General features: G+C 39.0%; 1 protein-coding gene across 1 annotated transcript in view; it reads left to right on the top strand.

Moving 5' to 3' along the window:
* Positions 1 to 21550, top strand: part of RUNX1 (RUNX family transcription factor 1) — a 138827-nt gene that overhangs the window by 111310 nt on the left and 5967 nt on the right. The window contains exon 6 of the mRNA XM_036747235.1: positions 17724 to 17885. Coding sequence (XP_036603130.1) covers positions 17724 to 17885 — 162 coding nt within the window. The remainder of the gene's footprint in view (positions 1 to 17723; positions 17886 to 21550) is intronic.

Here is a 21550-nt window from a genome sequence, read left to right as displayed (position 1 = left end):
ATTGTGCTTTTTCTCGCTGAGTTTTTCAAACTTCAACTTTCCTTTCTATTTTGTCAGTGGTGTTTCCCTTTTGGTTATGCACATCCAATCCGTTTTCTAAATTAACCCATCATTTAGGGAATCACCTACACTGATACTGTTTTGAGCAAAATCTTTGAACTGTTTAAATGAATTAGTTTCCAACTAATAGGTACATATATACAGATCTAGGCCAACTAGATGGCACAGTTGATAGAGTGCTGGGCCTAGAGTCAGGAAGACCTGAGTTCAGATGTAGCTTCAGACACTTAAAAGCTGTGTGACCCTGGGCAAGTCACTTAACCCTGTTTGCTCCAGTTTCCTCATCTGGAAAATGTGATGGAGAAGGAAAGGGCAAACCACTCCAGTGTCTTTGCCAAGAAAACCCAAATGGGGTCACAAAGAGTTAGACAAGACTGAAGCAACTAGACAACAAGTTGTACAGATCCAAGAACTGACTTTCTCTATCTAACAAACATTTTTATTTAGGTGCCTGCTTTGTGCAAGGCATTGTATTAGGTAAGAGATAAAAGGACAGATAAAACAAGACCTGAAATAATCTCTACCCTCAAGAAATTTGCAGTCTATAGACAAGATGAATACATATAATTTGAATACTTCTTTAAGCATTAATCTATAATTTCATGCCACTGAAAATCACCATCCTTAATTGGCCTCTACAGGTTGCTAAGGCCAAGCAGTTGGTTTACCTGGGCCATATATTTAGAACTAAAGAACATATAATTCACCTGATGAGGAAACTGAAGCCTATGGATGAGCAGTGATATGCCCAAGGTTACACATCTAGTTCATGGCTGAGCCAGTTTTCAAACCCAGGCCCTCTGAAGAAGGAGGAACCTTTCCCTACTTACCTCCTTTCCCTACTTATATTGTTTTTTAGACAAAAGACACAGTCTTTTGCTCATCCCATACTTGGAGCATTTCCACCTTAGAAAGACCTTCCAGAGTTTGAGCTCCATCTGCTGCCATAGCCTGTGAGATCTGAGGGTCTCCTTCATACCATAACAGGCAATAGAATAGGACAGTAGGGGAGAGGTTGGTATTGATTCAGCTTGGGCTTTACCGTTTATTTTGTGTTCTAGAAGGTTTTCCCTTCTCGAGTCAGCCCGACTACTGAGCAACAGTTCTGTAGTTGTCTGTCATGTCATATCTACTTCTAACTTTTTAAAAATCTCCTGTATTTTTTTAAGGACAAAACACTAAAAAACTGTCACTCATATAAAAGAAGACCTTCCTTCACCTTGTAAATCAAACAAGACCCTGGAGGGAGGTTTCATCCTGCTGGGCTCAGTACAGTATCATTTTTCTCAAGGTGACCTCATCTGTTGAAGTAGGAAGGTTGCATTTGATATGTCCCTTACTCTCTCTAAGTCAATAAAATGAAACAGGGTATCTTTAGATCATGAGAGGCCTATTTATTAGCAAATGTTTTTAAACATATTTTCCCCCTTTTTGTTAAAAAAAAATTGTGGTTTACATTAGAGTTTAAAAGAAGTCTGGAAGATTTCCTTTTGCCTTTCTAAATCAGAGTGTGGATAGATATTCTGCCACACATGGAGATTACCCCTAGATGAATTTCACTTTGTTAGTTTATGTTCTTTGTTCTGAGCACTAGGGATGAGCTTATGAAAGAGTAAATGGCTCTTATCTTCAAAGGCCTCTTTTGTACAGATAAAATGCTACTTTGGCAACCTATATTATTAATCTGTTGCAATCTTGATGACTTCTCATCAAGGTCAGTGTTACCGTGGTGTGCACACTGACTACAAACTCAAGCAAACGGGCCTTTCTCCTGAAAATTTCAAATGAAAAAAGAGTAAAAATAGTTAAAGATCAGGAAACTCTAAGAAAAAGGGAGAGAAGTAGGAAAGAACTAATTGGTATGATTCTGCCCTTGTCTGATTGGACTAATGAAATCACAGCCTTCACAGGATACAACACACAGAGATGGAGTACAGATTTTTCACTATAGCTCCCATTTTAAAACCACATTTGTGCTTTTCCCCCCTCTCTCACAAAGCCTTTCCTTGCAATAATCCTGACGGGAAAAGACGGGCATTTTTTAAACCATTTTATAGGTAAGAAAACAGAAAATGGAAGGTAAAATAACTTAATGTGAAGTGATTTGCCCAGGATCACACACATAGTTACTAGAAAAGCCAATTTTCAAGCCCAGGTCTTCTGGATAATGATGAGCATCTCCTCATCACACAGCTTATATATGGTGGTGGAGTGTGGATCTTCCAATTTGAATTCCATCATTCTTCCTCCATGAGGCCTTTCCTGTTCTCCATGTATGCTAGTGCCTCCTGAAATCACTTTGTATTCACCCTGTATATCCTTATATTTACTAACATATAGATAGATAGATAGATAGATAGATAGATAGATAGATAGATTCATTGATTGATTGATTGATTGCTGCCCCTGATAGAATATAAGCCCCTTGTTTCATTATTCTTTTTGTCTTTTAATCCCCAGGGCCTAGCACAGTGCCTGTTTGTTGTTTGTTATTGTTTATTCCAAGGTTATTTTCAGTGGGCAGAGGGAAGAGTAAATCAGGAAGTGAGTGTGGTGTAAAATATGGAAGACATTAATAAAACTTTTCAAATATACTCCACTTAGTCAACAAGCTTTTGTTAAGGGCCTACTATGTGTTGCCCTAGCAACCCTATGCCCATAAACAGATTGGGAGTAAGGGAAGGTTCAAAGTCTAAGAGAAATTGTAGTATCTGGAGAACAGGAATGTTCATTCAGATCTACTCAGTGGAATGAGTATTGTAAGTCCAAAAGTGCCAGAGCTTGGAAGGGCCCGTTAGAGATCTCCTAGGCTAGCCAACTCCTTGACCTCAGGAAAGCAAGGTATCATCGTCTCCATTCTGTAGATATGGCAGACAGTTCTACTAAAGAGGAAGGGACCCTGTGTTCTCAAAAGCTATGCTAGCCAGTGAGCACAAAGTGTGCCAGGTCTTACCAAGCTAGAAATGTGTTGAGCATGGGCCTAGTAATGGACTGTGATCTAAGGACCAGCCTAGCTAACTTTGAAGAGGTACATTCACCACCAAAAGGTTGGACAGCAGGTGATGATTTTTTGACCATATCCACTTATGAATATTTACTTTGCAAACTTTAAAGTTTTAGCCAGTAGTAGTCACAGTCATATTGGTAGTAACAGAGAGGGGAAGTGTTGGTGGAAGAAGTTCTCATGTGTCTTTTGAAGTATTAAAAGAGAGATAAGAGATCTCTGATCCAGCAAGTAAGATACTTTTGTAAAATTACATAGCCAAGTAGTGGCAGAAAATGTAAGCTTTTTGAAGACAGGGACCTTTATTTCAGACATTGTATCCCCATTGTCTAACACAGTGACTATTATGGAGTAAAAAGTAAACAAATGCTTGTTGATTGATTGATTGAGGGCCTAAAACTAAGGTCTTTTGACTTCTATAGTGCAGTGCTTTCCCTGACAAATTGTGAAATTTCCAACAGCATTGTTGTCCCTAGTCTTCAGTGTGTGTGTCTGTGTGTGTGTCTGTGTCTGTGTAAGAGAAAGAGAAATTATCACCATAGGGAGGAAAAAAAGAGTTGTGACAGAATATGGATATGTCTATTCTATAGGAGAGTCAGAAAGTCAAGATGGAACCTCTGATTTGATTAAATTCCCAAGAATCTATTGAAAGGGGTGTAGCTGTTCTTGTTGGAGGAAGCATTTTACTTCCCCCATTATGAATATTTCTTCAGGTTGGAGGCGTGGAGGTTCCTGGGTACATAACTGTTTAACTGTTACCACTCAGTATGACTCATATCTGAGAAGACAAAGAACAATACATCCTCGATTTGAAAAACTCAGCTTTCCCTCTCGTGTGTGTCACTGGCCCTGGGAGACTTTGTCGTTTGCACATAATACAGCCGTGTTCTTCAAAGCCGCTGTGACGCCAGCCTTGAAGGAGTGTGCTTACTCAGTGGGAGAGATGGTTTATATTTCATCTGAGCAGCTTATGTGCTAACCTGCTAGAACAGCACATACATTGATTGTGAAATCGCATTTTTTACAGTCAAGTGCTTGTGGTCATTTGTAGTATCCAATGCTGGCATCAGATTGGGGAAAACAAACTAGTGAAAGGAAGCCTAGTTCCCAGTACCTTCATTCTGCTTGGAATGGAATTCATCATGAAGGGGTCCACACCTGTTGACTCAAATGAGGTCCTTGTGGATACTTTTTAAATTTTTTTTTTCAGTTAGGGAAAGATGGGATATAAATTGCAGCCATCTTGGACACCATTTAGCACCAGCATCAGTTGAAAGAGTTAAAACTCTCCTCCCCTACTTCAGTTTACTTGAAATTGGCTTTGCAACTGTGATTTTCTTTTCCTTTTAAAGAGTTTTTGATTGGATCTTGTTAAAGTGCCAGTCTTCAGAATTGCTGCCTAAACTAGGGTCTCTGGCTTGAAATCAAATAAGGATACATTAGTGTCCATGTCACATGGGAACAGAAGATGAGTCAAGGGCTTGAAACTACTCTAGGATTTTTCAAACAGTTCTAATGTTTCACAAAACCACAAAAGTGCTAAAGAGAAAACAAAGATGGGGGAGGCGTGAGGCCACTCCTGAAAGTGCTAGGGAGAGAACCCTGATGTGCAGGGTAGCCCAACAGCCAGCCCTGTCTGTTGAGTACCTGGAAGGTGGGTCCCAGAACACTGCACCTTCTAAGGTCTCTGAATCATGCCGAATTGCAGAATTCTGGCATAGACTACTCTGAGTTCGAAGATGAAGCAGGCTTTGAAGTGCTGTATCCAATGATCCTAGACCCTCACAGGGTTGCTACCTGCAAAGAGGCAGAAAGGCTGCAGGTTTTAGAAGCATTGTGATGTAGAATAAGGAGCGTTGGGTCTGAAGTCAGGGCTGCTAGGATCAAGTCCCATTCACAGAATCATGGGATTGAAAATTCAAAGGGATCGTAGAGGGTACATAGTCCAACCCCTTATTTCACAGATGAAGGCAGTGAAATGACTTGACCGTGGTAGTAATTGGCAGATCTGGAACTGTATGTAGGTCTTTAGACTCCAGATCCAAGGCTCTGTCCAGTGCACCTCTCACTGTAATTCTGCCACTTTGAGGTATGTGATCTGAGGTATGTCACTTCACTTTTCTGAACTTTCAATTTCCTCATTTGTAAAAGAAAAAAACAGGAATGTTAATGCTTCACTGAGTATTTAGTAAAACAAACAAATTTAAAAATAAGTTATAATTATCACTATTTTCTTGTTTGGCTCAGAAATTTACATACCTACTGTGGGACCTTATGGAACCTATGGAAACCTTATATCATGTAGTGCTACTTTTATCTGTTTTCAGTACTACAGAGTCCATGTGGCAGATCTTGTATGCGGGGATGGATACCAAAGTCCCTGGGTTGAGAAGAACTGTGACCAGGCGCTTCCAGCTCTGTATTCAAACATGAGGGATCCCCTGCTCTGTCACTGCCGTGGTTTATAGCACCAGAACAATCCATCCTAAGACTATTTAGAGGCAGGGGTAAAACCTCACCAGACACACACACACACACACACACACACACACACACTTTTATAGACATAAAATCAATTTAAATGAAGCCTGGGGTCAGCCTCAAAGGGGGAAAGTCATAAAAGGGCATCCTGAGTTTTAATTAATTTGTTTCCTTCCCCAAGATAGTATTTTTTATACCAGGGCCATGCTGGCTATGACCCTCTCCTTCTCTACTGCCATCTTTGTGGTGGATGATTTACTTCCATTTCTTGTTCCATTGCATCAGTATTGGTTTGGCATATATTGGTTTGGCTCAAACAGCATGGACCAACTAACTAGATTTTTACTAGCCAGAAATAACTGAAACAGATAGAATACAATACACTTCTCTATTCTGTTTTTTTCCATTAAAAATAATTTTCCCAATCAGGAGATTTTCTTTCTACCTGACCTATTTTTTTCTTTAATTCCCTGCTCTGAATCTACTCTTAGCATCAAAGCTAATTTGTACAAAAGTGCTTAAGATTAGCTAGAAAGCTTCTACCTCCATTTAAAACTGATTCTAAAAGCAGAAATTCATTTATCCTTACATTTTAAAACACTTTTAAACAGAATAGTTTTTAGATGGAGATAAGTAGCAATTTCCTCACAAATTGCACTAATCAAACATCTTTTTGCAATTTGTGGCTCCATGTTTAGAAATTGTAAAAGATTCTGAGGAGAAACAGACTGAGGCTCATATGTTTGGAATGAGGAGAAGACTTTAAGGGAAACAATCTGTTTATCCTGGGAAAGAGAGGCTTAGAGATAACTTCATTGTCTTCAACTATGGAAAAACCTCTGGGCTTCAACTTTCTCACCTGTAAAATGAGGAGTATCTGCCTGTCTTCCATTGGGCCGTCATGTACAAGGGGCATTAGAAGTTGTTTTATTTAGCCCCAGGAATAAAATTAATAGCAATGGGTGGATGTTGCTGAGGCAGATTTAAGCTTGAAATAAGAAAAAAAAAAACTTTGTTACAATTGGACTGTCCAGAAGCAGAGTGGAATGCCTTAAGAGGCAGCGAGTTCCCCATGGGACTTGATGTCTTTAAGCAAAGGTTGGTCAATCACCTGTTGCTAAACTCACAGAAAGCATTCTTGACCAGGTATAGTTTAGACTAGGTGAGCTCTGAGGTGCCTTTCCACTGTAAATCTTGTGAACCTATAAGCATAGATGTAGAGAGAGATGACCCCACCCACTTTCCTTTGGTGATAATAGGAGTATTTATAGGATAATTTGGTAGACATAGGCCTCTCTCTGGTCATTTTTTACTGCCAACTGGTTGGGCTTTCCTATATCCAATCTGCTTTCCTATACTGTGTCTTAGTTATTTTCCATTCTCTATTAGGGAGGACTGCCTCAAAGTATGATTCACCAGTCATTGTCATGCCATAGTGACAGTTTGACAATAGTTACTTAGAAGGGTATCATTACAATTTTAGTGTGTTCTCTATGAGACACCCCTGGAAGCATGAATAGAAAAAAAACATTGTCCTGTCAGAAAATCTCAGTTTGAGCCCTGCTTACTCCTCCTTACTTAGAGTTTGATTTTGAGCAAAGCAGTTGACTTCTCTAGGCCTTCACCCCTACTCTATAATTGAGGGGATAGTATTGACTGATATTAAAGGACTTTCCAGCTCTGAAATCATGTGATCCCGAGCAAAAATAAAGTCCACTGTATTTTAACTATGACAAACCTACTAGAAGAACATATTCAGTGATTGACTATATGTATATGTATAGATATATATTGGAGGAGGGGGGCAGTATTTTGTTTTATAGAAGAAAAGACATAGGAAGAGATAATAAGAACCAAAGAGATAGTCATTCGTTCCACAAAAAATGAAATATAATGGATATTGCTATGTGTGTGTATGTGTATATGTATATATGTGTATGTGTGTGAGAATATATGTGTGTATGTATGTCTATAGATATGTGCCTTCTTTAGGTATCATACCCATCTGTACTGATTAGCACATTATATGTATATTGTAGCATCTAGAGCAGGGGTGGGGAACCTGAGGCCTCAAGGCCACACACGTGAGGACCTCTAGGCCCTCAAGCATGGCCCTTTGACTGACTCCAAACTTCACAAAACAATCCCTTTAATAAAAGGATTTGTTCTGCAAAACTTGGACCACACCTGAGGACCTAGAGGGCTACATGTGGCCTTGAGGCTTCAGGTTCCCCACCCTTGAAGGGATTCTGTTGGATTGTAATCTGCATTGTTAGAGGGAACTGATTCTAAAATGAGAGAAGATAATCCAGTGATAATGTGTTTTTGTCAACCAGAGGAAAGTTACATTCCATGATTAGTTGTCATTGAAAATCAATTCTGAATTTTTCTGCTTTTTGCCTCTGAGCCACAAATGGACTTCCTGATCCTTCTTACTGTGACTTACTAAAAAACATGATTTTCCTGGGTTTATACATTCTTAGAATCTTAGAACTGGAAAGGACCTAAAAGGCCATAACATCAAACCCACAACTGGACATAAATTTCTACGACATACCTGACCAATGATCATCCTACTTTTGAGTACCTTTAGTTCAGGGATACCTACTACCTCCTAAAGTAGCTAATCACACTTAGAGAGACTTCTGATAGAAAAGTTTTCCTTTTATTAGTTACGTGTAGATATGCTTATGATTAATAAAATTTTCCTCCAGAAAGATCTTTTCCCTTCAGTTTTTGAGCACTTTTGAGAGTTAATGAGTCCCTCAAATTTACAGTTTTATACCCTGGGATGCCAAGAGTTAGTTCTGAAGATTTAACAGATCCCTCGTACTGGACCAGAAGTGTATTTGACAATGATAAGTTGCTTGAGATTTCTCAGTTTAGGGCACATATTCGTAGAATTTTTTTTTAAAGTTTTATTGATATCTTTTGGGTTTTTCTCCACCCTAGTCATTCTAAAACCATCCTTTATTTAAAAAAAAGTCTTAAAACCTGATCACACAGTGAATGACATTGTCTTGAATGAATTGAATGAATGATATGAAATATTCTACATCTTTAATCCCGTCCCTCTCTTATGACAAAAAGGAAGCTTGCTTCAATATCTGTCCTCTAGTACGAAGACTAGTCATTCCATATGATTGTTTTTTTCAAGACCATTCTTTATGGATTGCTATTAATGTAGAGGAAAAGAGATTTGAGAATACGTGAGTGAAAGTGAGTGGAATTGGACTTCCCAACAAGGCCACTAGAGATTTGACTGGTCACTTATGGAAGAATCTTTAATCTTTATACATTTTTTGCAGGAGCAAAGGATATACAGAGTGAAGGAAAATCAATTGGATTGGAAGGCAGGAAGGGAAGAAGGGTGTTTTCCTCAGAAACCCTATATCTAATGTAAAACTCTGTTTAGAATAAATGTTTACTGAATTGAGTTGAACTTACTGGGCTAGCATCATGGGAATTTGCTCTGCCAATTTCATAGGAAAAGAGTCCAATACTGATGATGTTTGGAGGAGGAGGGGGCAAGGGGCAGGAAGAAAGTAGAGTATTTATGTGAATGGTTTATGCAGTGAGAGTTTAATAGAGTAGAGAAATAAAGCATCAGTGTTGAGGGGAGGGTGTAAATTCATTCTCTGCCCCATAGAGTCCAAACGAGAAAAAGGAAATGAAAAATTTGCAATTCACTCCTATATTGTTTTTTTTTTCTGGTAGCTGTTTCAAACTTGCCATAACCCCTCCTCAGAAAATGAGAAGATGCTTTTTTAAGACTAATCCCAGACTACTCCTCTTTTACATAAGGTGGTATTTCCCCTGGGAACTGTCTGGAAGATCTTATGAGGAGGAACACTTTGCATTTATAGAGAGCCTTTCATCTGTAGATCTCAAAGTGGCTTTACAAACATTAATTATTTCTCACACTTGTGAGGCAGGTAAGTATCATTACACCCTACTTTAGAAATGAGGAAAGAGGTACAGAGAGTTGAAGGACTCAGCCTGGGGCACCAGGGCTCCAGGGCAGCTCTGAGATTAGGATCCAGAGGTCCAGATTCCCAGCCTTCCTATTTAACCACAAAGCCACCTATTCTCCCACAACTGGGAGAGGGAAAGGAAAAAGCACACTGGAGGCAATCATTGAAGCTCGGTAGGAGCAATGCTCATTTCTCACTTCCCTCCGGCTGGCACATCAGAAGCCATATTGCTTTGCCATGGCTACTTAGTAACTCAAAACCCCAAAGGACTTTTTAAAAGCTGCCTACCCAAGGCAGGCCTCTGCCCCAGCTTAGTGCTAGCTGTTTCCCTGAAAAGTATGCTGATATAAAGCAACTTACCAGCCCATGACTAACCAAGATGTCTGCAAGCCCGTCAGAGATAAATGGTTGGCAGTCAACAAAGGTCTTTCCTAGTGTTGTCTGTGGTTTTTTTTTTTCCTTTAGGATCTAGAGCTTGTAAGAACTGAATTATATTGTCATGAGATTTTACTGATGAGGATAATATACCAGTTAACCAACTACTGCTAGCACTTAGGTGTAATTGATGACTATTTTTAGTTTTAGTTTTTAAAAACTTGTTTTCACTCATGACACTTGAGCTGAGACATGATTTCTGGAAACCAAGCCAGAGCTTCAGGGAAATGGTTCTTTGTAGCCAGCCAGGGATTACCATTTGTAACTGTAAAGCATCTTTTTTTGTCATTCTGGAAATGGTTTTAGAATCATGAGGAGAAGAGAGTCAGGTGGAGGGAGGAGCATCATGGGGTATTCCCTTTTTTCAAGGGGAACCCAGATTGTCTCATGGGGGTGGTGATGATGGGAGAGATGAACAATCAATGCTCGCCCTGACACATCACCCTGGAAACTGAATCACATCCCTGAGGCCTGACTCACATCCTGTTGTGTGTTCTGAGAGCTTCCAAGAGAGTCTTTGTTACACCATAAAGCAAGACTGTTCTAGGAGGTGAACTTCAATGGTACCCTGAGAAACGTCTTGCCTAGTACCCACCTGGTAAGGGGGACAGATTAGGGAAAAACACTGACTCAAGGGTTTATCTTTTCATCAAGACATAAATATATATAATATATACGCACACTTATATGACTTTGTATATGTATTCATACACTCATATATGACTTTGTATATGTATTTATACACACATACCATGTGGTGTTATACCATGAATAACTTTATGCTCTTTAGTTTTACATGACTGTTTAAATGTGGCCCTATCATACAACATCCTTCCTCTTTCCCAGAGCTTTAGGGAGAATAGTACAAAGGATAAAAATAGGAGTGAGTAAATGTTCAGGAGATAGAGGACACAACAGTTGTTGGCCATCAACAATGAAAAAGTACAGTCTGTCTACTTCTTCCCTTGACCAAGGAGAGGTTGTGAACAGAGTAAGCGTAGGAGCTCAAGAATATCCAAATTTGAAGGAACACATCCCAGTGTCTCTTTTTTCTCTCTTCTAAGAGACTAGATTGAGAAAATGTTACTCAGATAACCACACCTTTATCTCCTCATCACTCTGAGTTCTTCAGCTTTCTGTTATTGTTTGGTAAGTCATCCCCCCATTAGACAGGGATAGTCTTCTGTCTGTCTTTGTATTCTCAGCAGTCAGCACAGTACCTGGCCAATAGTAAGTTCATAGTAAATATTTCTTGAATAACTGATGAACTATGCAATTTAAACTAACAAACTAACGTGAGTCAAATGTTATGGCTAATGATTATGAGACATTGAAGCTGGGGACTGAACAACTGTGCTAGGGTTTGGGAACAGATACATATGTGTGTATATATATATATATATATGTGTGTGTGTGTGTGTGTACATACATACATATATACACACATATATAGATATCTATACATAGATATATATGTTCCCATTATGCAGCCTTTCAAAAAGAACATAGGTATACCTATGGGAGCCTAGATGTCCGGTTGCCATGAAAAGAGCATCAAAAGAAATAACAAATATGATTTATACAGAGAAAAATGTAAACTTACATGAACTGATGTCAATTATAGTAAGCAAAGGCAAAAAAACGGTACATACAATGATTAAAACAAATAGAAAAAATCACTACATAACAATCAAAAATGGTGTGAAAAAAAGATATGAGAAGTCACACACATCCCCACTCCTTTGCAGGGATGGTAGGTTCCCACGTGTGGGACATTTAATGTATGTTCAGATTTTTTCCATGTACTGATTGGTTTTACTCTTCTTCTTTTTTTAAAAATATTACTTGCTATATGGAATAATTCTGTGAGAGGGAAAGGAGGAGACATTCTGGGAGAAATTTTGGTGATGTAAAAACAAAAGATTTCAATAAAAATTTATTTTAAAGAAATAAAAAAGCATTGAGTTGGGAATTGAGAGATCTGGATTATAGTCCCAACACTGCCGATGATTACTGAGTACGGTATAATGGAAAAAACACTGAATCAGAGCTTTAAAAATGAAGCTTTAAATCCCTTTTTTCCTGATTGCTTACCTGTGGGACCCTTGGGCAAGAGCTAACTCTATGTGTTTCATGTTCCTCAACTGTAAAATGAAAGGGTTAGACTAGATCATAGATTACTAGAGTCAAAGGAACCTTATATACAATCCAATTCTATTCCCTCATTTTACAGTTGAAGAACTTAAGACCCAGAAGTTTAAATTATTTTCAAGGGGATACATTATTACTAAGAGACAGAGATCCAATTGAGACCCAAGTCCTCTGATTGTAAATCCAGTGCTTTACTTTCATCGGGACTCAGAGTTGGAATGATAGTTCAAGGTAGAAGATAATGATTTCCAAATATCACCCCTCCTATCGTCTCTTCTCCCCTTCCCCATTTCACAGAAGAGAAAACTAAGCCCCAAAGAGGGGAAACACTTGACTGAGTTCATATAATTTAGCTAAGTTTGATTACTCTTCTATAAAATAAAGGAGGTTAGATTAGATGTCTTTTTCCTGTGCTAATATTCTTTTATTGTGTCAAAAAAAAAACCTGCTGCCATTCTCAAAGTGATGACACAAGGATCTGTATTTCTTGTTAACATCCTCTTATCTAGCCCCTCTTTCTGCTCCTCACAGGTAGCAGCCGTCAATGTTATAGATGGCTCTACTATCTTAAATAAGATAGAATGATGGTGGCTCCCTGGACTCACCAGCTTCTTCTTGTTCTTTCTAGATGCCTTTAATTGCATTTCACCATCATATTCCTTCTACCAAAGAATATATTTGTATTTGTGAATATAAGCTCTACTTTTCACTACCAACATCTGATCTAGGAGAAAAAAAAAAGAATTGAAAAAGAATGAGATAAGAAATCATTACAGAAAAAAAACCCACAGGGTTATAGATTTAGAACTATAAGGGAATTTAAAGGTCCTTTAACCCAACTCTCTCATTTTACATATAAGGAAACTGAAGTCAAAGAGAGGTGACTTAACTGAGGCAGAGCTACAGTTCTAACCCAGGTCTCTCATTCCAAATCATATCCTTTCCCACCGCCCCACACAGCTTCCCCATAATTTGTATCTGTTTTCATATTTTGGGGCCCTATTTGTTTTAGAACGCATGCTTCATGAAGGCAAGGTTTAACTTTTATGTAAAATGCGTCTCCCAAAGTGCAGTGAACACTTAATAGTTTGGTTTTTTTAAATTAATAATCATTATTGTAACTAAAGCCTTTAAGCCATGGTTAGAAGCTCTCCCCCGCCACCTGCTGGCCCTCCAGTGACAATGAAACCAAATTTCAAAGCAAACCTACGCTCAGCCTTTGTTAAAGTGAGAAATGTCCAATTCCACATGACCATCTTGTGGTTTTTAGTCCTCTACCCTGTCCTGTCTTGGAAAGCAGAATTATTGTGGTCTTAAATTAGTAAGAAGGTCACCAAACCTTGTGAAAAGACGACAAAAGGCCATGGACTTTGATCCTAAGACCATCTTATCAAAGCCTATTTTTAAAAGGCTATGAAACCTATTATGCAATGTTTGTATGGTTTGATTATGAGTTTGGAAAAGCCTAACACAACTTTTTCACTGCAGTAAAACATGACATGGCTTGAATTATGGCATAATACTATATGCCTAACCTAGTGTGGTTTTAGACATGAGGCTAAGGGCGTTATGCTATCTTCACAACAAGCATGAATTACAGTACCGCAATTCACACCCTGGAGTGTTTTATGACAATTATAAAACCTCTTTTGTTTGCCTTTTAAATAATTAAAATGATATTTGTGTATTATCTACTCATTTAATATGTGCCAGTATCTCCATATTCACATTCAGATTGTCCATTTCCACATCCATTTTCCCCCAAAATGTAATAATATGCATGGTAATATTCACTGGATTTTTTCCAAAAATTCAGTACAGATGTGGAATATTCATTGACTCAGAAACATAATTAGATGTCTCTCCTACTATCTCTGTTTGCCTATAAGAGCCTGGGAAACATTGATGGTCTAGATTAAGAGTGGGAAACCTGCAGTCTCAAGGCCACATGTGGCCTTCTAGGCCCTTGGGTGCCTTCTTTTGACTGAGTCCAAGTTTTACAGAACAAATCCTTTTATTAAGGGGATTTGTTCTGTGAAGTTTGGATTCAGTCAAAGGGTTGCACTTGAGGACCTAGAAGGCCACATATGGCCTTGAGATCATAGGTTCCCCAACTCTGATCTATAGATCCTGTGAGCCCTTCAGCCCAGATGGAACATTTCTTCTGAATTTAAAGGAGCTGTCATTCTTTGCCATCCCTGAAACTGGGAACAAAATAAAGAAATTAATTTAACCAAAGATTCCAAAATTCCTTGCTAAAATTGAAAAGTACCATGATACTGAAAAGAACATGGCATATGGAGTTAGAAGATCTAGGTGAAGTCCCAGCTTTGTCTTTAATACCTATGTAACCTTGGACACATCTTTTGACTTTTGACACCCAGTTTCTGCAACCTTATGTAAAGTAAGGAAGTTGAATCAGTTGACCACTAAGATTTTCTCCATCCCTAAATCTATGACAAACTTATTGCTCCCAAGTTCTACAAATCACAATTTTGTTCAGGAATACGTAAGGAAAGGTCAAGAGGGAAACTCCTTCAATCGCCCGGTTCTCTTATAAGCTAAATAGAAAATGAAAACATGCGTCATTTAGGAGCACCTACTTTCTTTATGTTGTAACACATAAAATATTTTTTGAGGGACTTGAGAGGAGGTATTTAGTGGCCAGCATCCTCATTGTGAAGCTGTATTTATTAAGGGCCCTGCTGAGCTGTGTCCTTATTTTAAAACAGATGGCCCTAAAAAGTGAAGTAAATGTTGCACCCTGAGGAAATATACCATTGCTCTGCGATGGGATAATAACCATCCCTTAATTCCCTCAATATGCTTTCTGGTGGTGGAGTTTTCCTTTCTAATCTATAAGCATGTCATATTTTTGAAAAACCAGGCCCACATGAATCATAGGACTTAATTCTGAAGGGAACCCTATTAGATCATTTAGTTCAACTCCCTTATTTTACCAATGGGGGAAGGGTAAGGGGGTAAACATTTATATGGCACCTATTACATGCCAGGCCCTGTGCTATGTACTTTACAGGTATTACCTCCTTTTATCATCATAACAACCCTATGAATTATATGCTATTATCACCATTTTACAGTTGAGGAAATTGAATCAAACAGAAGGTAAGTGACTTGCCCAACAAAGGTCGCACATCTAGTAAGAGTCAGGTTGGATTTGAACTCAGGTCTTCCTGTCTCCAGGTCCAGTGCTCTGTCCACCAGGCACAGACCAACTTGCCCAGGGTTAAACAGATAAGGAGCAAAGGTAGGCTTTGAACCTGAATCCTCTGGCTACAAATAGCATCATTTCCATTCTTCAATGATATAATACTGTCATTACGTGACACTATCATACTATCTTCCACACACTAACAGTATTCTTCTTGTTTGGTTTAAACATTTTACCTGTGTACATGAGAGTGTTACAGCTCAGTGTTTGTGGTTAAGAGTCAACATTGACTTCATTCCAAATTCTTTCTGTTATGATGGTCAGCAAAACACTTGCATAGATTACTTTTTTGTACTCAATGTGTGATTTCATTGGTGTAGGGAATGCTAAGTGTGGAATTCCCACTATCTAAGCAGATCTGCAACTACATTGCAACCTGTTCTCTTAGAGAGTTTCATAAGGGTAACAAAAGGTTAAATGATTTCCCCAGTCACATTACTGGTAGGCTTATGACTTGAATCTAAGTCTTTCTGAAATCAAGGCCAGTTCACCCTCCACAGTGCCATGCCTCAACTTGGCACTCTGTCTCTCTTACTTCAGGGTATTTAGGGGTATATTTGGTGTTGAGGGAGGACTAGCATCTCTGGTGTGAGGGATGCCGAGCCCTTTTTAGGGCTGCTCATCCACCTTTGGTACCCACCTGGCACTCAGCTCTTGCCTGTGGCTCCAAGAAGCTGTAGTATGCACAGCAGCCACACCCTGGTAAAACCTTCTCAGCAGATGGGCTAAACCAGGATGACGGTAACCAACAGGCCTTAAATCCATCAGTGAGTTAAGATGATGTCTACTCCCAGCATGTGAAGACTTTCCCCGGTGGAATGGGTGGATGAGAACAGTTTGTTCCAACTGCCATGAAAGAGGCTAAAGCAGGTACTGTGAAGAGCTTAGAATTTGGTCAGGCATCAGAGATGCTAAAGTCATCCACTGCATCCTGGGCCATTGCCAGTTGGCTTTTTTCCTGCCACTGGACTTCAGAAAGAGAGAGTGAAGCTGACAACTTTGAGCAACTTTACCTTGCTTAAATCCAATTCGTGAGCAAGTCGGTACATCACCTCTGATGTCACTGATCCTTTTTGAAAATAAAGGACAAACAGCAACAGGCATGCAAATAGCTGAGTTGTATTTGAACATGGGTCCTCTGACCCCAAATCCAGTGCTTTTTCTGCTATACCATATCACCCTCTCTCTTCGGTTGTGTTTACCCACATGCATCTAAGTTGGGATGCACAGAAATGAGTTGCCCCTAAGGATACAGGAGACCAGTATTATGAAAAATGCTTTCTGTTGATGAAAGTGGTGATTTTTCTCAAGACTTGGCTTAAGCATAAATATCCATGTACCTAAAGTCTTGAATTCTTGGCCATCATACAGTTGAAACTAATACTTTCCACTCTTAAGAAGCTATATCTTTTTAAAAATTATTTTCAATGCGGATTCATCCAATATCTTTAGAAAGAAATTTCATCAGATGCAAATTCCCAAAGGAGTCCTAACAAACTATAGTTTTACAATAAATTGAAGGTGGGGCAACTCACCACACTTATCACAAAGCCTTGAGCTTACTTCACGCTCCTCAGTAAGTGCTTGTGGATTGATTTGAAGTATTGACACATCAATGTAGCTGTTAAATATCCTGACATCCATCCTGTTTAAAATCACTGTACTTTGTACTTTGGCACTTTTGATACTTTACTTCAGGACTTTGGTGGTCCTGTCCAAGATTTCATCTGCAGGGATGCTCTGTGGATTGTAATTCCCCAGTGAATTCTCATCTCCAGCAGTTATTGTCTGTTTCTTTCTGTCAGTCTTCATGTAGAGCATTTATCCAGCTATCTAAAGGCATTTTTCTTATTCCATTAATGTCCTGGGGGTATCATTGTAGTAACTGAACTGTCCATCTCTTGTATCTCATTCTCGCTGAATGATCAAATAGCTTATCATCTTTTCCAGCAAATATGGGACCAGAAGATGAACACATGTGTTTAACCAAAGATTTGTTGATTGTTATAGGGTTCTCAAATGGTAATAATAGCAATATTATACTTCTAGGATCTATTATTTATTCGATACCACCACTGATGATGAAGATCAAACAATTTCCATTTCTTAGTAGATGGTATTTGTGAGCTGCTGTGGCTGAAAAAAATCTCTACCTGGTAACCAGAACCTGGTCGTGTACCTCTCAGGCCTTAATTAGGCCCAGTCTTCATACAACAGATAAGCAACATACCACTGGGCCCAGACTTGAAATCTATCAAGATCAACAGGATCCTGTAAAATTTCTGTTCTGCTTGGCATTGTCTTGGAGAACCCATAACAAGTATCATAATAATGTCAATAATAATCCTCTTCTCTATTATAATAAACTGTTTCTTCTTTTTTCCAGATACAAAGCAGATCCAGCCTTCTCCACCTTGGTCCTATGACCAGTCATACCAATACTTGGGATCTATCGCTTCTCCTTCTGTACACCCAGCAACACCTATTTCCCCTGGGCGAGCCAGTGGCATGACGTCTCTCTCTGCTGAGCTTTCCAGCCGACTTTCAAGTAAGCATTTGAAATTCATTGGCAACTCCAGCTATAAAAGAAGATTTGGGAGGCAGAAGGAGTGAGAAAGATACTTTGAAAAGAAAGAGAGGACGGTGGAAAGATACTTTTAATTGAAAAACATACCATGTTCAGAATGTAAAAGATAAAATTTGCAAATTCCCACCCTCATGTTTTGCCACCAGAAATAGTCATGTGATCATAGATTCAGAGCTAGAAGAGACCTTGGAGATCATCAAATCCAACCCCCACATTTTATAGATGAGATAGCTGAGGGACAGCAAAGTCCAGTGACTGGCCCAAAGTCATCGGGCAGTAACTGGCAGAACTGGGCTTTGGTGCCGGGCCTTCTTTAGTTCTCTTCTGTTAAATTCAATTCTCTTGTCATTACACCAGACTGGGTAGACCATGAGTCTGGCCCAGTTTGTTCACATGCATCCACATTTGAGTGCTCCTTGAAATATAACTGCAATACTTTTACACACAAGGATGGTCTTAGTTTGTGAAAGTTGAATTATTGCAGAGGCTAGTGGGCAGCCACAAAATTTCAGGGATAAAAAGACAAAACTTGCAAAGATTGATGGTACCAATTCATAACAATAAAACAACAGCTGTGTAGAGAATACTTTGTGCTTCTCTTGTAACCAGCAGCATAGTATCCGCATTAGTATCCCCATTTTATTGATGACAAAACTAAGGTCCAGGGAAGTTTAAGGGACTTGACTGAACATTTAATGTTGGAGCCAGGACTCACAATTAGATATCTTAATTCTAATTCATTGTTCTTTCTGCTGTATCACACTGTTTATGGAATTTCTTACCCTGATATTAAGATTCCAACAGCTTAGGTAAATTCATGGATGATGTGAGTATGGGTAAGACCAGATTTATTGGCTGTTAGAGCTGGAAGCAGCTTAAAAAAAGTTGTGTGTCTCAATTTCCTTGGGGGGGGGAATTACAGAGAGGGAAACTGAGGACCAGAGAAGTAATTTTCCTAGGGTCATGTATCAAGGAATTGAGAGAGCAGAAATTAGAACCTCTGTCATATGAAAGCCAACCCAGAGCCTCTCATGTTACCATCTCATGTTTTGGCAAGCATCCCTAACTTTTGAGGTCAGTATTAAGGAAGGTAACCACATTTTTCTACAGCATGTCTTTTGCTGATATACAAAGGCAAAATGCTAGGCTAGATAGACTATGAGTCTAGCCTAGTGTGTAATAGGAGTTAATTTTTATAAGGCCAACGTTAGCGACTTACCAGTGTATCTGAAACAAGAGAAATATATACCCAAAATGAAAACCATCTGAAATAAGCAGTATAGAGAGAGAGAGAGAGAGAGAGAGAGAGAGAGAGAGAGAGAGAGTCAACAACATCAAGATGCTTTTTCTCATATTTCCCGGTGCTAAGTCCCTTTGATATATTCATGGCAATTCTTGTTGCCATGGGCATGTTAAGTGTTAGTCCTTTAACCTGTGAACAGTTTGATCTTCTGCCTCTTAAAATCACCACGCTCAATGGAAAAGAAAGTTGACATTATGTGGCAAAATTCATTTGTTGAAAAGGAAAAGGAAAATTGTTCTTTTGTTCCAATTGACCATTTTTAAAAAATTGTTTGGTACTGTGGAGTTGGAGACAAGCCAAAATGAATAGGATATAGAAATTCATCAGTCTTGCTAATGGAAATTTGAATCATAAATGTTCACAATTGGAAGGCACCTTAGAGGATATCTAGTACAACCTTTTAATATGGCGGAATCTCACCTACAATATCCCTGACAAAGAGTCATCCAGACTCGCTTAAACACTTCCAGTGATGGGGAGCTCTCTATTTAATAAAGGAGACTCTTCCATTTGGGGACAACTTTAATTGTGAAAATATTTCTCCCTGTCACTTAGAGTCATTGGTCCCAGTCCTTCTCTCTGGGACCACACAGGATGATAATAATGCTGTGAGTGGTCTATGAGCCCAATAGTGAAGAAAACGGTCTCTCCATTCTTTACTGTTTATGTCTTTTCATAAATCCTCCACAGAGTACTTAGAATTTTAGATCTGAGAAATGTTATAGAGGTAGTATGCTTAGGCTTGAGCAAAACACTTGACAAAGGACTTATATTGACTAGATTAGTGGTTTTGGAACTGGTTAAGTGAGTGGATCCAAAAAGTGGTTGTTAGTGGGTCTAGGTCCACTTGGAGGGACATCTCTAATAGAATGCCACAGGGATTTGCCCTTCACTTGTACTGTTCAATGTTTTTATCGGTGACCTCGAAAAATACATAGAAGGCACTCCTGTCACATATGCAGATGACATGATGCAGGAAAGAGAGTTGACACAATGGGTCACAAAGTCAGAATCCTAAAAGATTCCAAAAAGGATAAAATTATTGGATAAATTAGATAAGATAAAAATTAATAAGGATGAATATAGAGTAATAAACTTAGAAGCAAAAAAAAGTAACTTCTCAAGGAAGGCTTAGGGGAAGCACATAGCTAGTCAGCAGTTCCTGTAGAAAAATATCTGATGTTTGAGTGTTCTACAAGCTCAATCTGAGTCAACAGTAGGATATGGCAGCCAAAAAAAAAGGTATTGTCTTACATTCTTGGTCCATGACCAACCTATCTCCTTTTAAAGGCATATCCTTTTTATTATACTTTTGATATATCTTGTCACCAAAGTCTTTATTGGTCATATGCTACAGCCTCCGTAAACCCGCCATCCTCCTTTTTGTTATCATTTTGGGTCACTGGCGATTTGGATTTTTCAAAGATCATGATGTTCCATGATTCACAACCATATAATAGCATTACAAGGAGAATATTGGCATTAAAGAAATAGACTTTCACTGACATACAGCAATTTCCTTACAGTAGCCCTATGCGGTGGGTAGTGCAAGTTATTATCATCCCTGTTTTATAAGTGTGGAAAGTTAGTCTCAGAGAGGCTTAGTGACTTGGCTATATCCACACCGTTAATAAACATCAGAACTCACAGTTTTCCAACTGACCAGTCCTTCAGATTCTCCACTCGAAACATGCCGAGTTCCTGCAATTGATTCTGCTGTGGAGTAATTTCATGTCCCCTCACTCTTAGTTGGCCTCCTCTGGATGAGCTCAGGTTTGTTGATTGTTGTGCTGCTGCTAAAATTCGATATCAGAGTGGAACCCAGTAATCCATATATGTTCTGATAGAGCGGAGTACAGGGTGATTATCACTTCCTTTGTCCTGTAAAGACATGTCAGTTTTGTTGTCTTTTCCCTTAAGAACAGTCATGGCAGATTAGGAGCATAGAAGAGAATGGAGGAAAAGATTCTTCCCTTGCCACATGCTTGAAATGCATGTCTTATCATGCTTTCTTTTATGGATAACTGAGGCTCCTGATGATTCCACCAGATACTTAAATCCTAACCAGGTTTTTGACAGCCCTGGGTAGAATTGCTTGTGAGTGAACTAGGATTCAATGGTGGCAGTAGTTGATTCTCTTTTCAGACCCTTTCTAGCATGTGCTCCTCCATTTTTATGATTCCTGATGTGTGGAGGTTTGCGGGCACTGGTGTAGGCTGTGTAATTTTTATCTTACTTGTTCTTATGAGCTTGTCCCTGAGGGACAAAGTTTGCCTTCAAAGACCGTGTGTCAGCTTCCCCTGACTTGTCTTGGCATCTGAGC

This window comes from Trichosurus vulpecula, chromosome 2, assembly GCF_011100635.1.
Source record: "Trichosurus vulpecula isolate mTriVul1 chromosome 2, mTriVul1.pri, whole genome shotgun sequence".
NCBI classification, from domain to species: Eukaryota; Metazoa; Chordata; class Mammalia; order Diprotodontia; family Phalangeridae; genus Trichosurus; species Trichosurus vulpecula.
The sequence above is the reverse complement of the archived record's forward strand: the minus strand, read 5'-3'. Positions and strand labels throughout refer to the sequence as shown.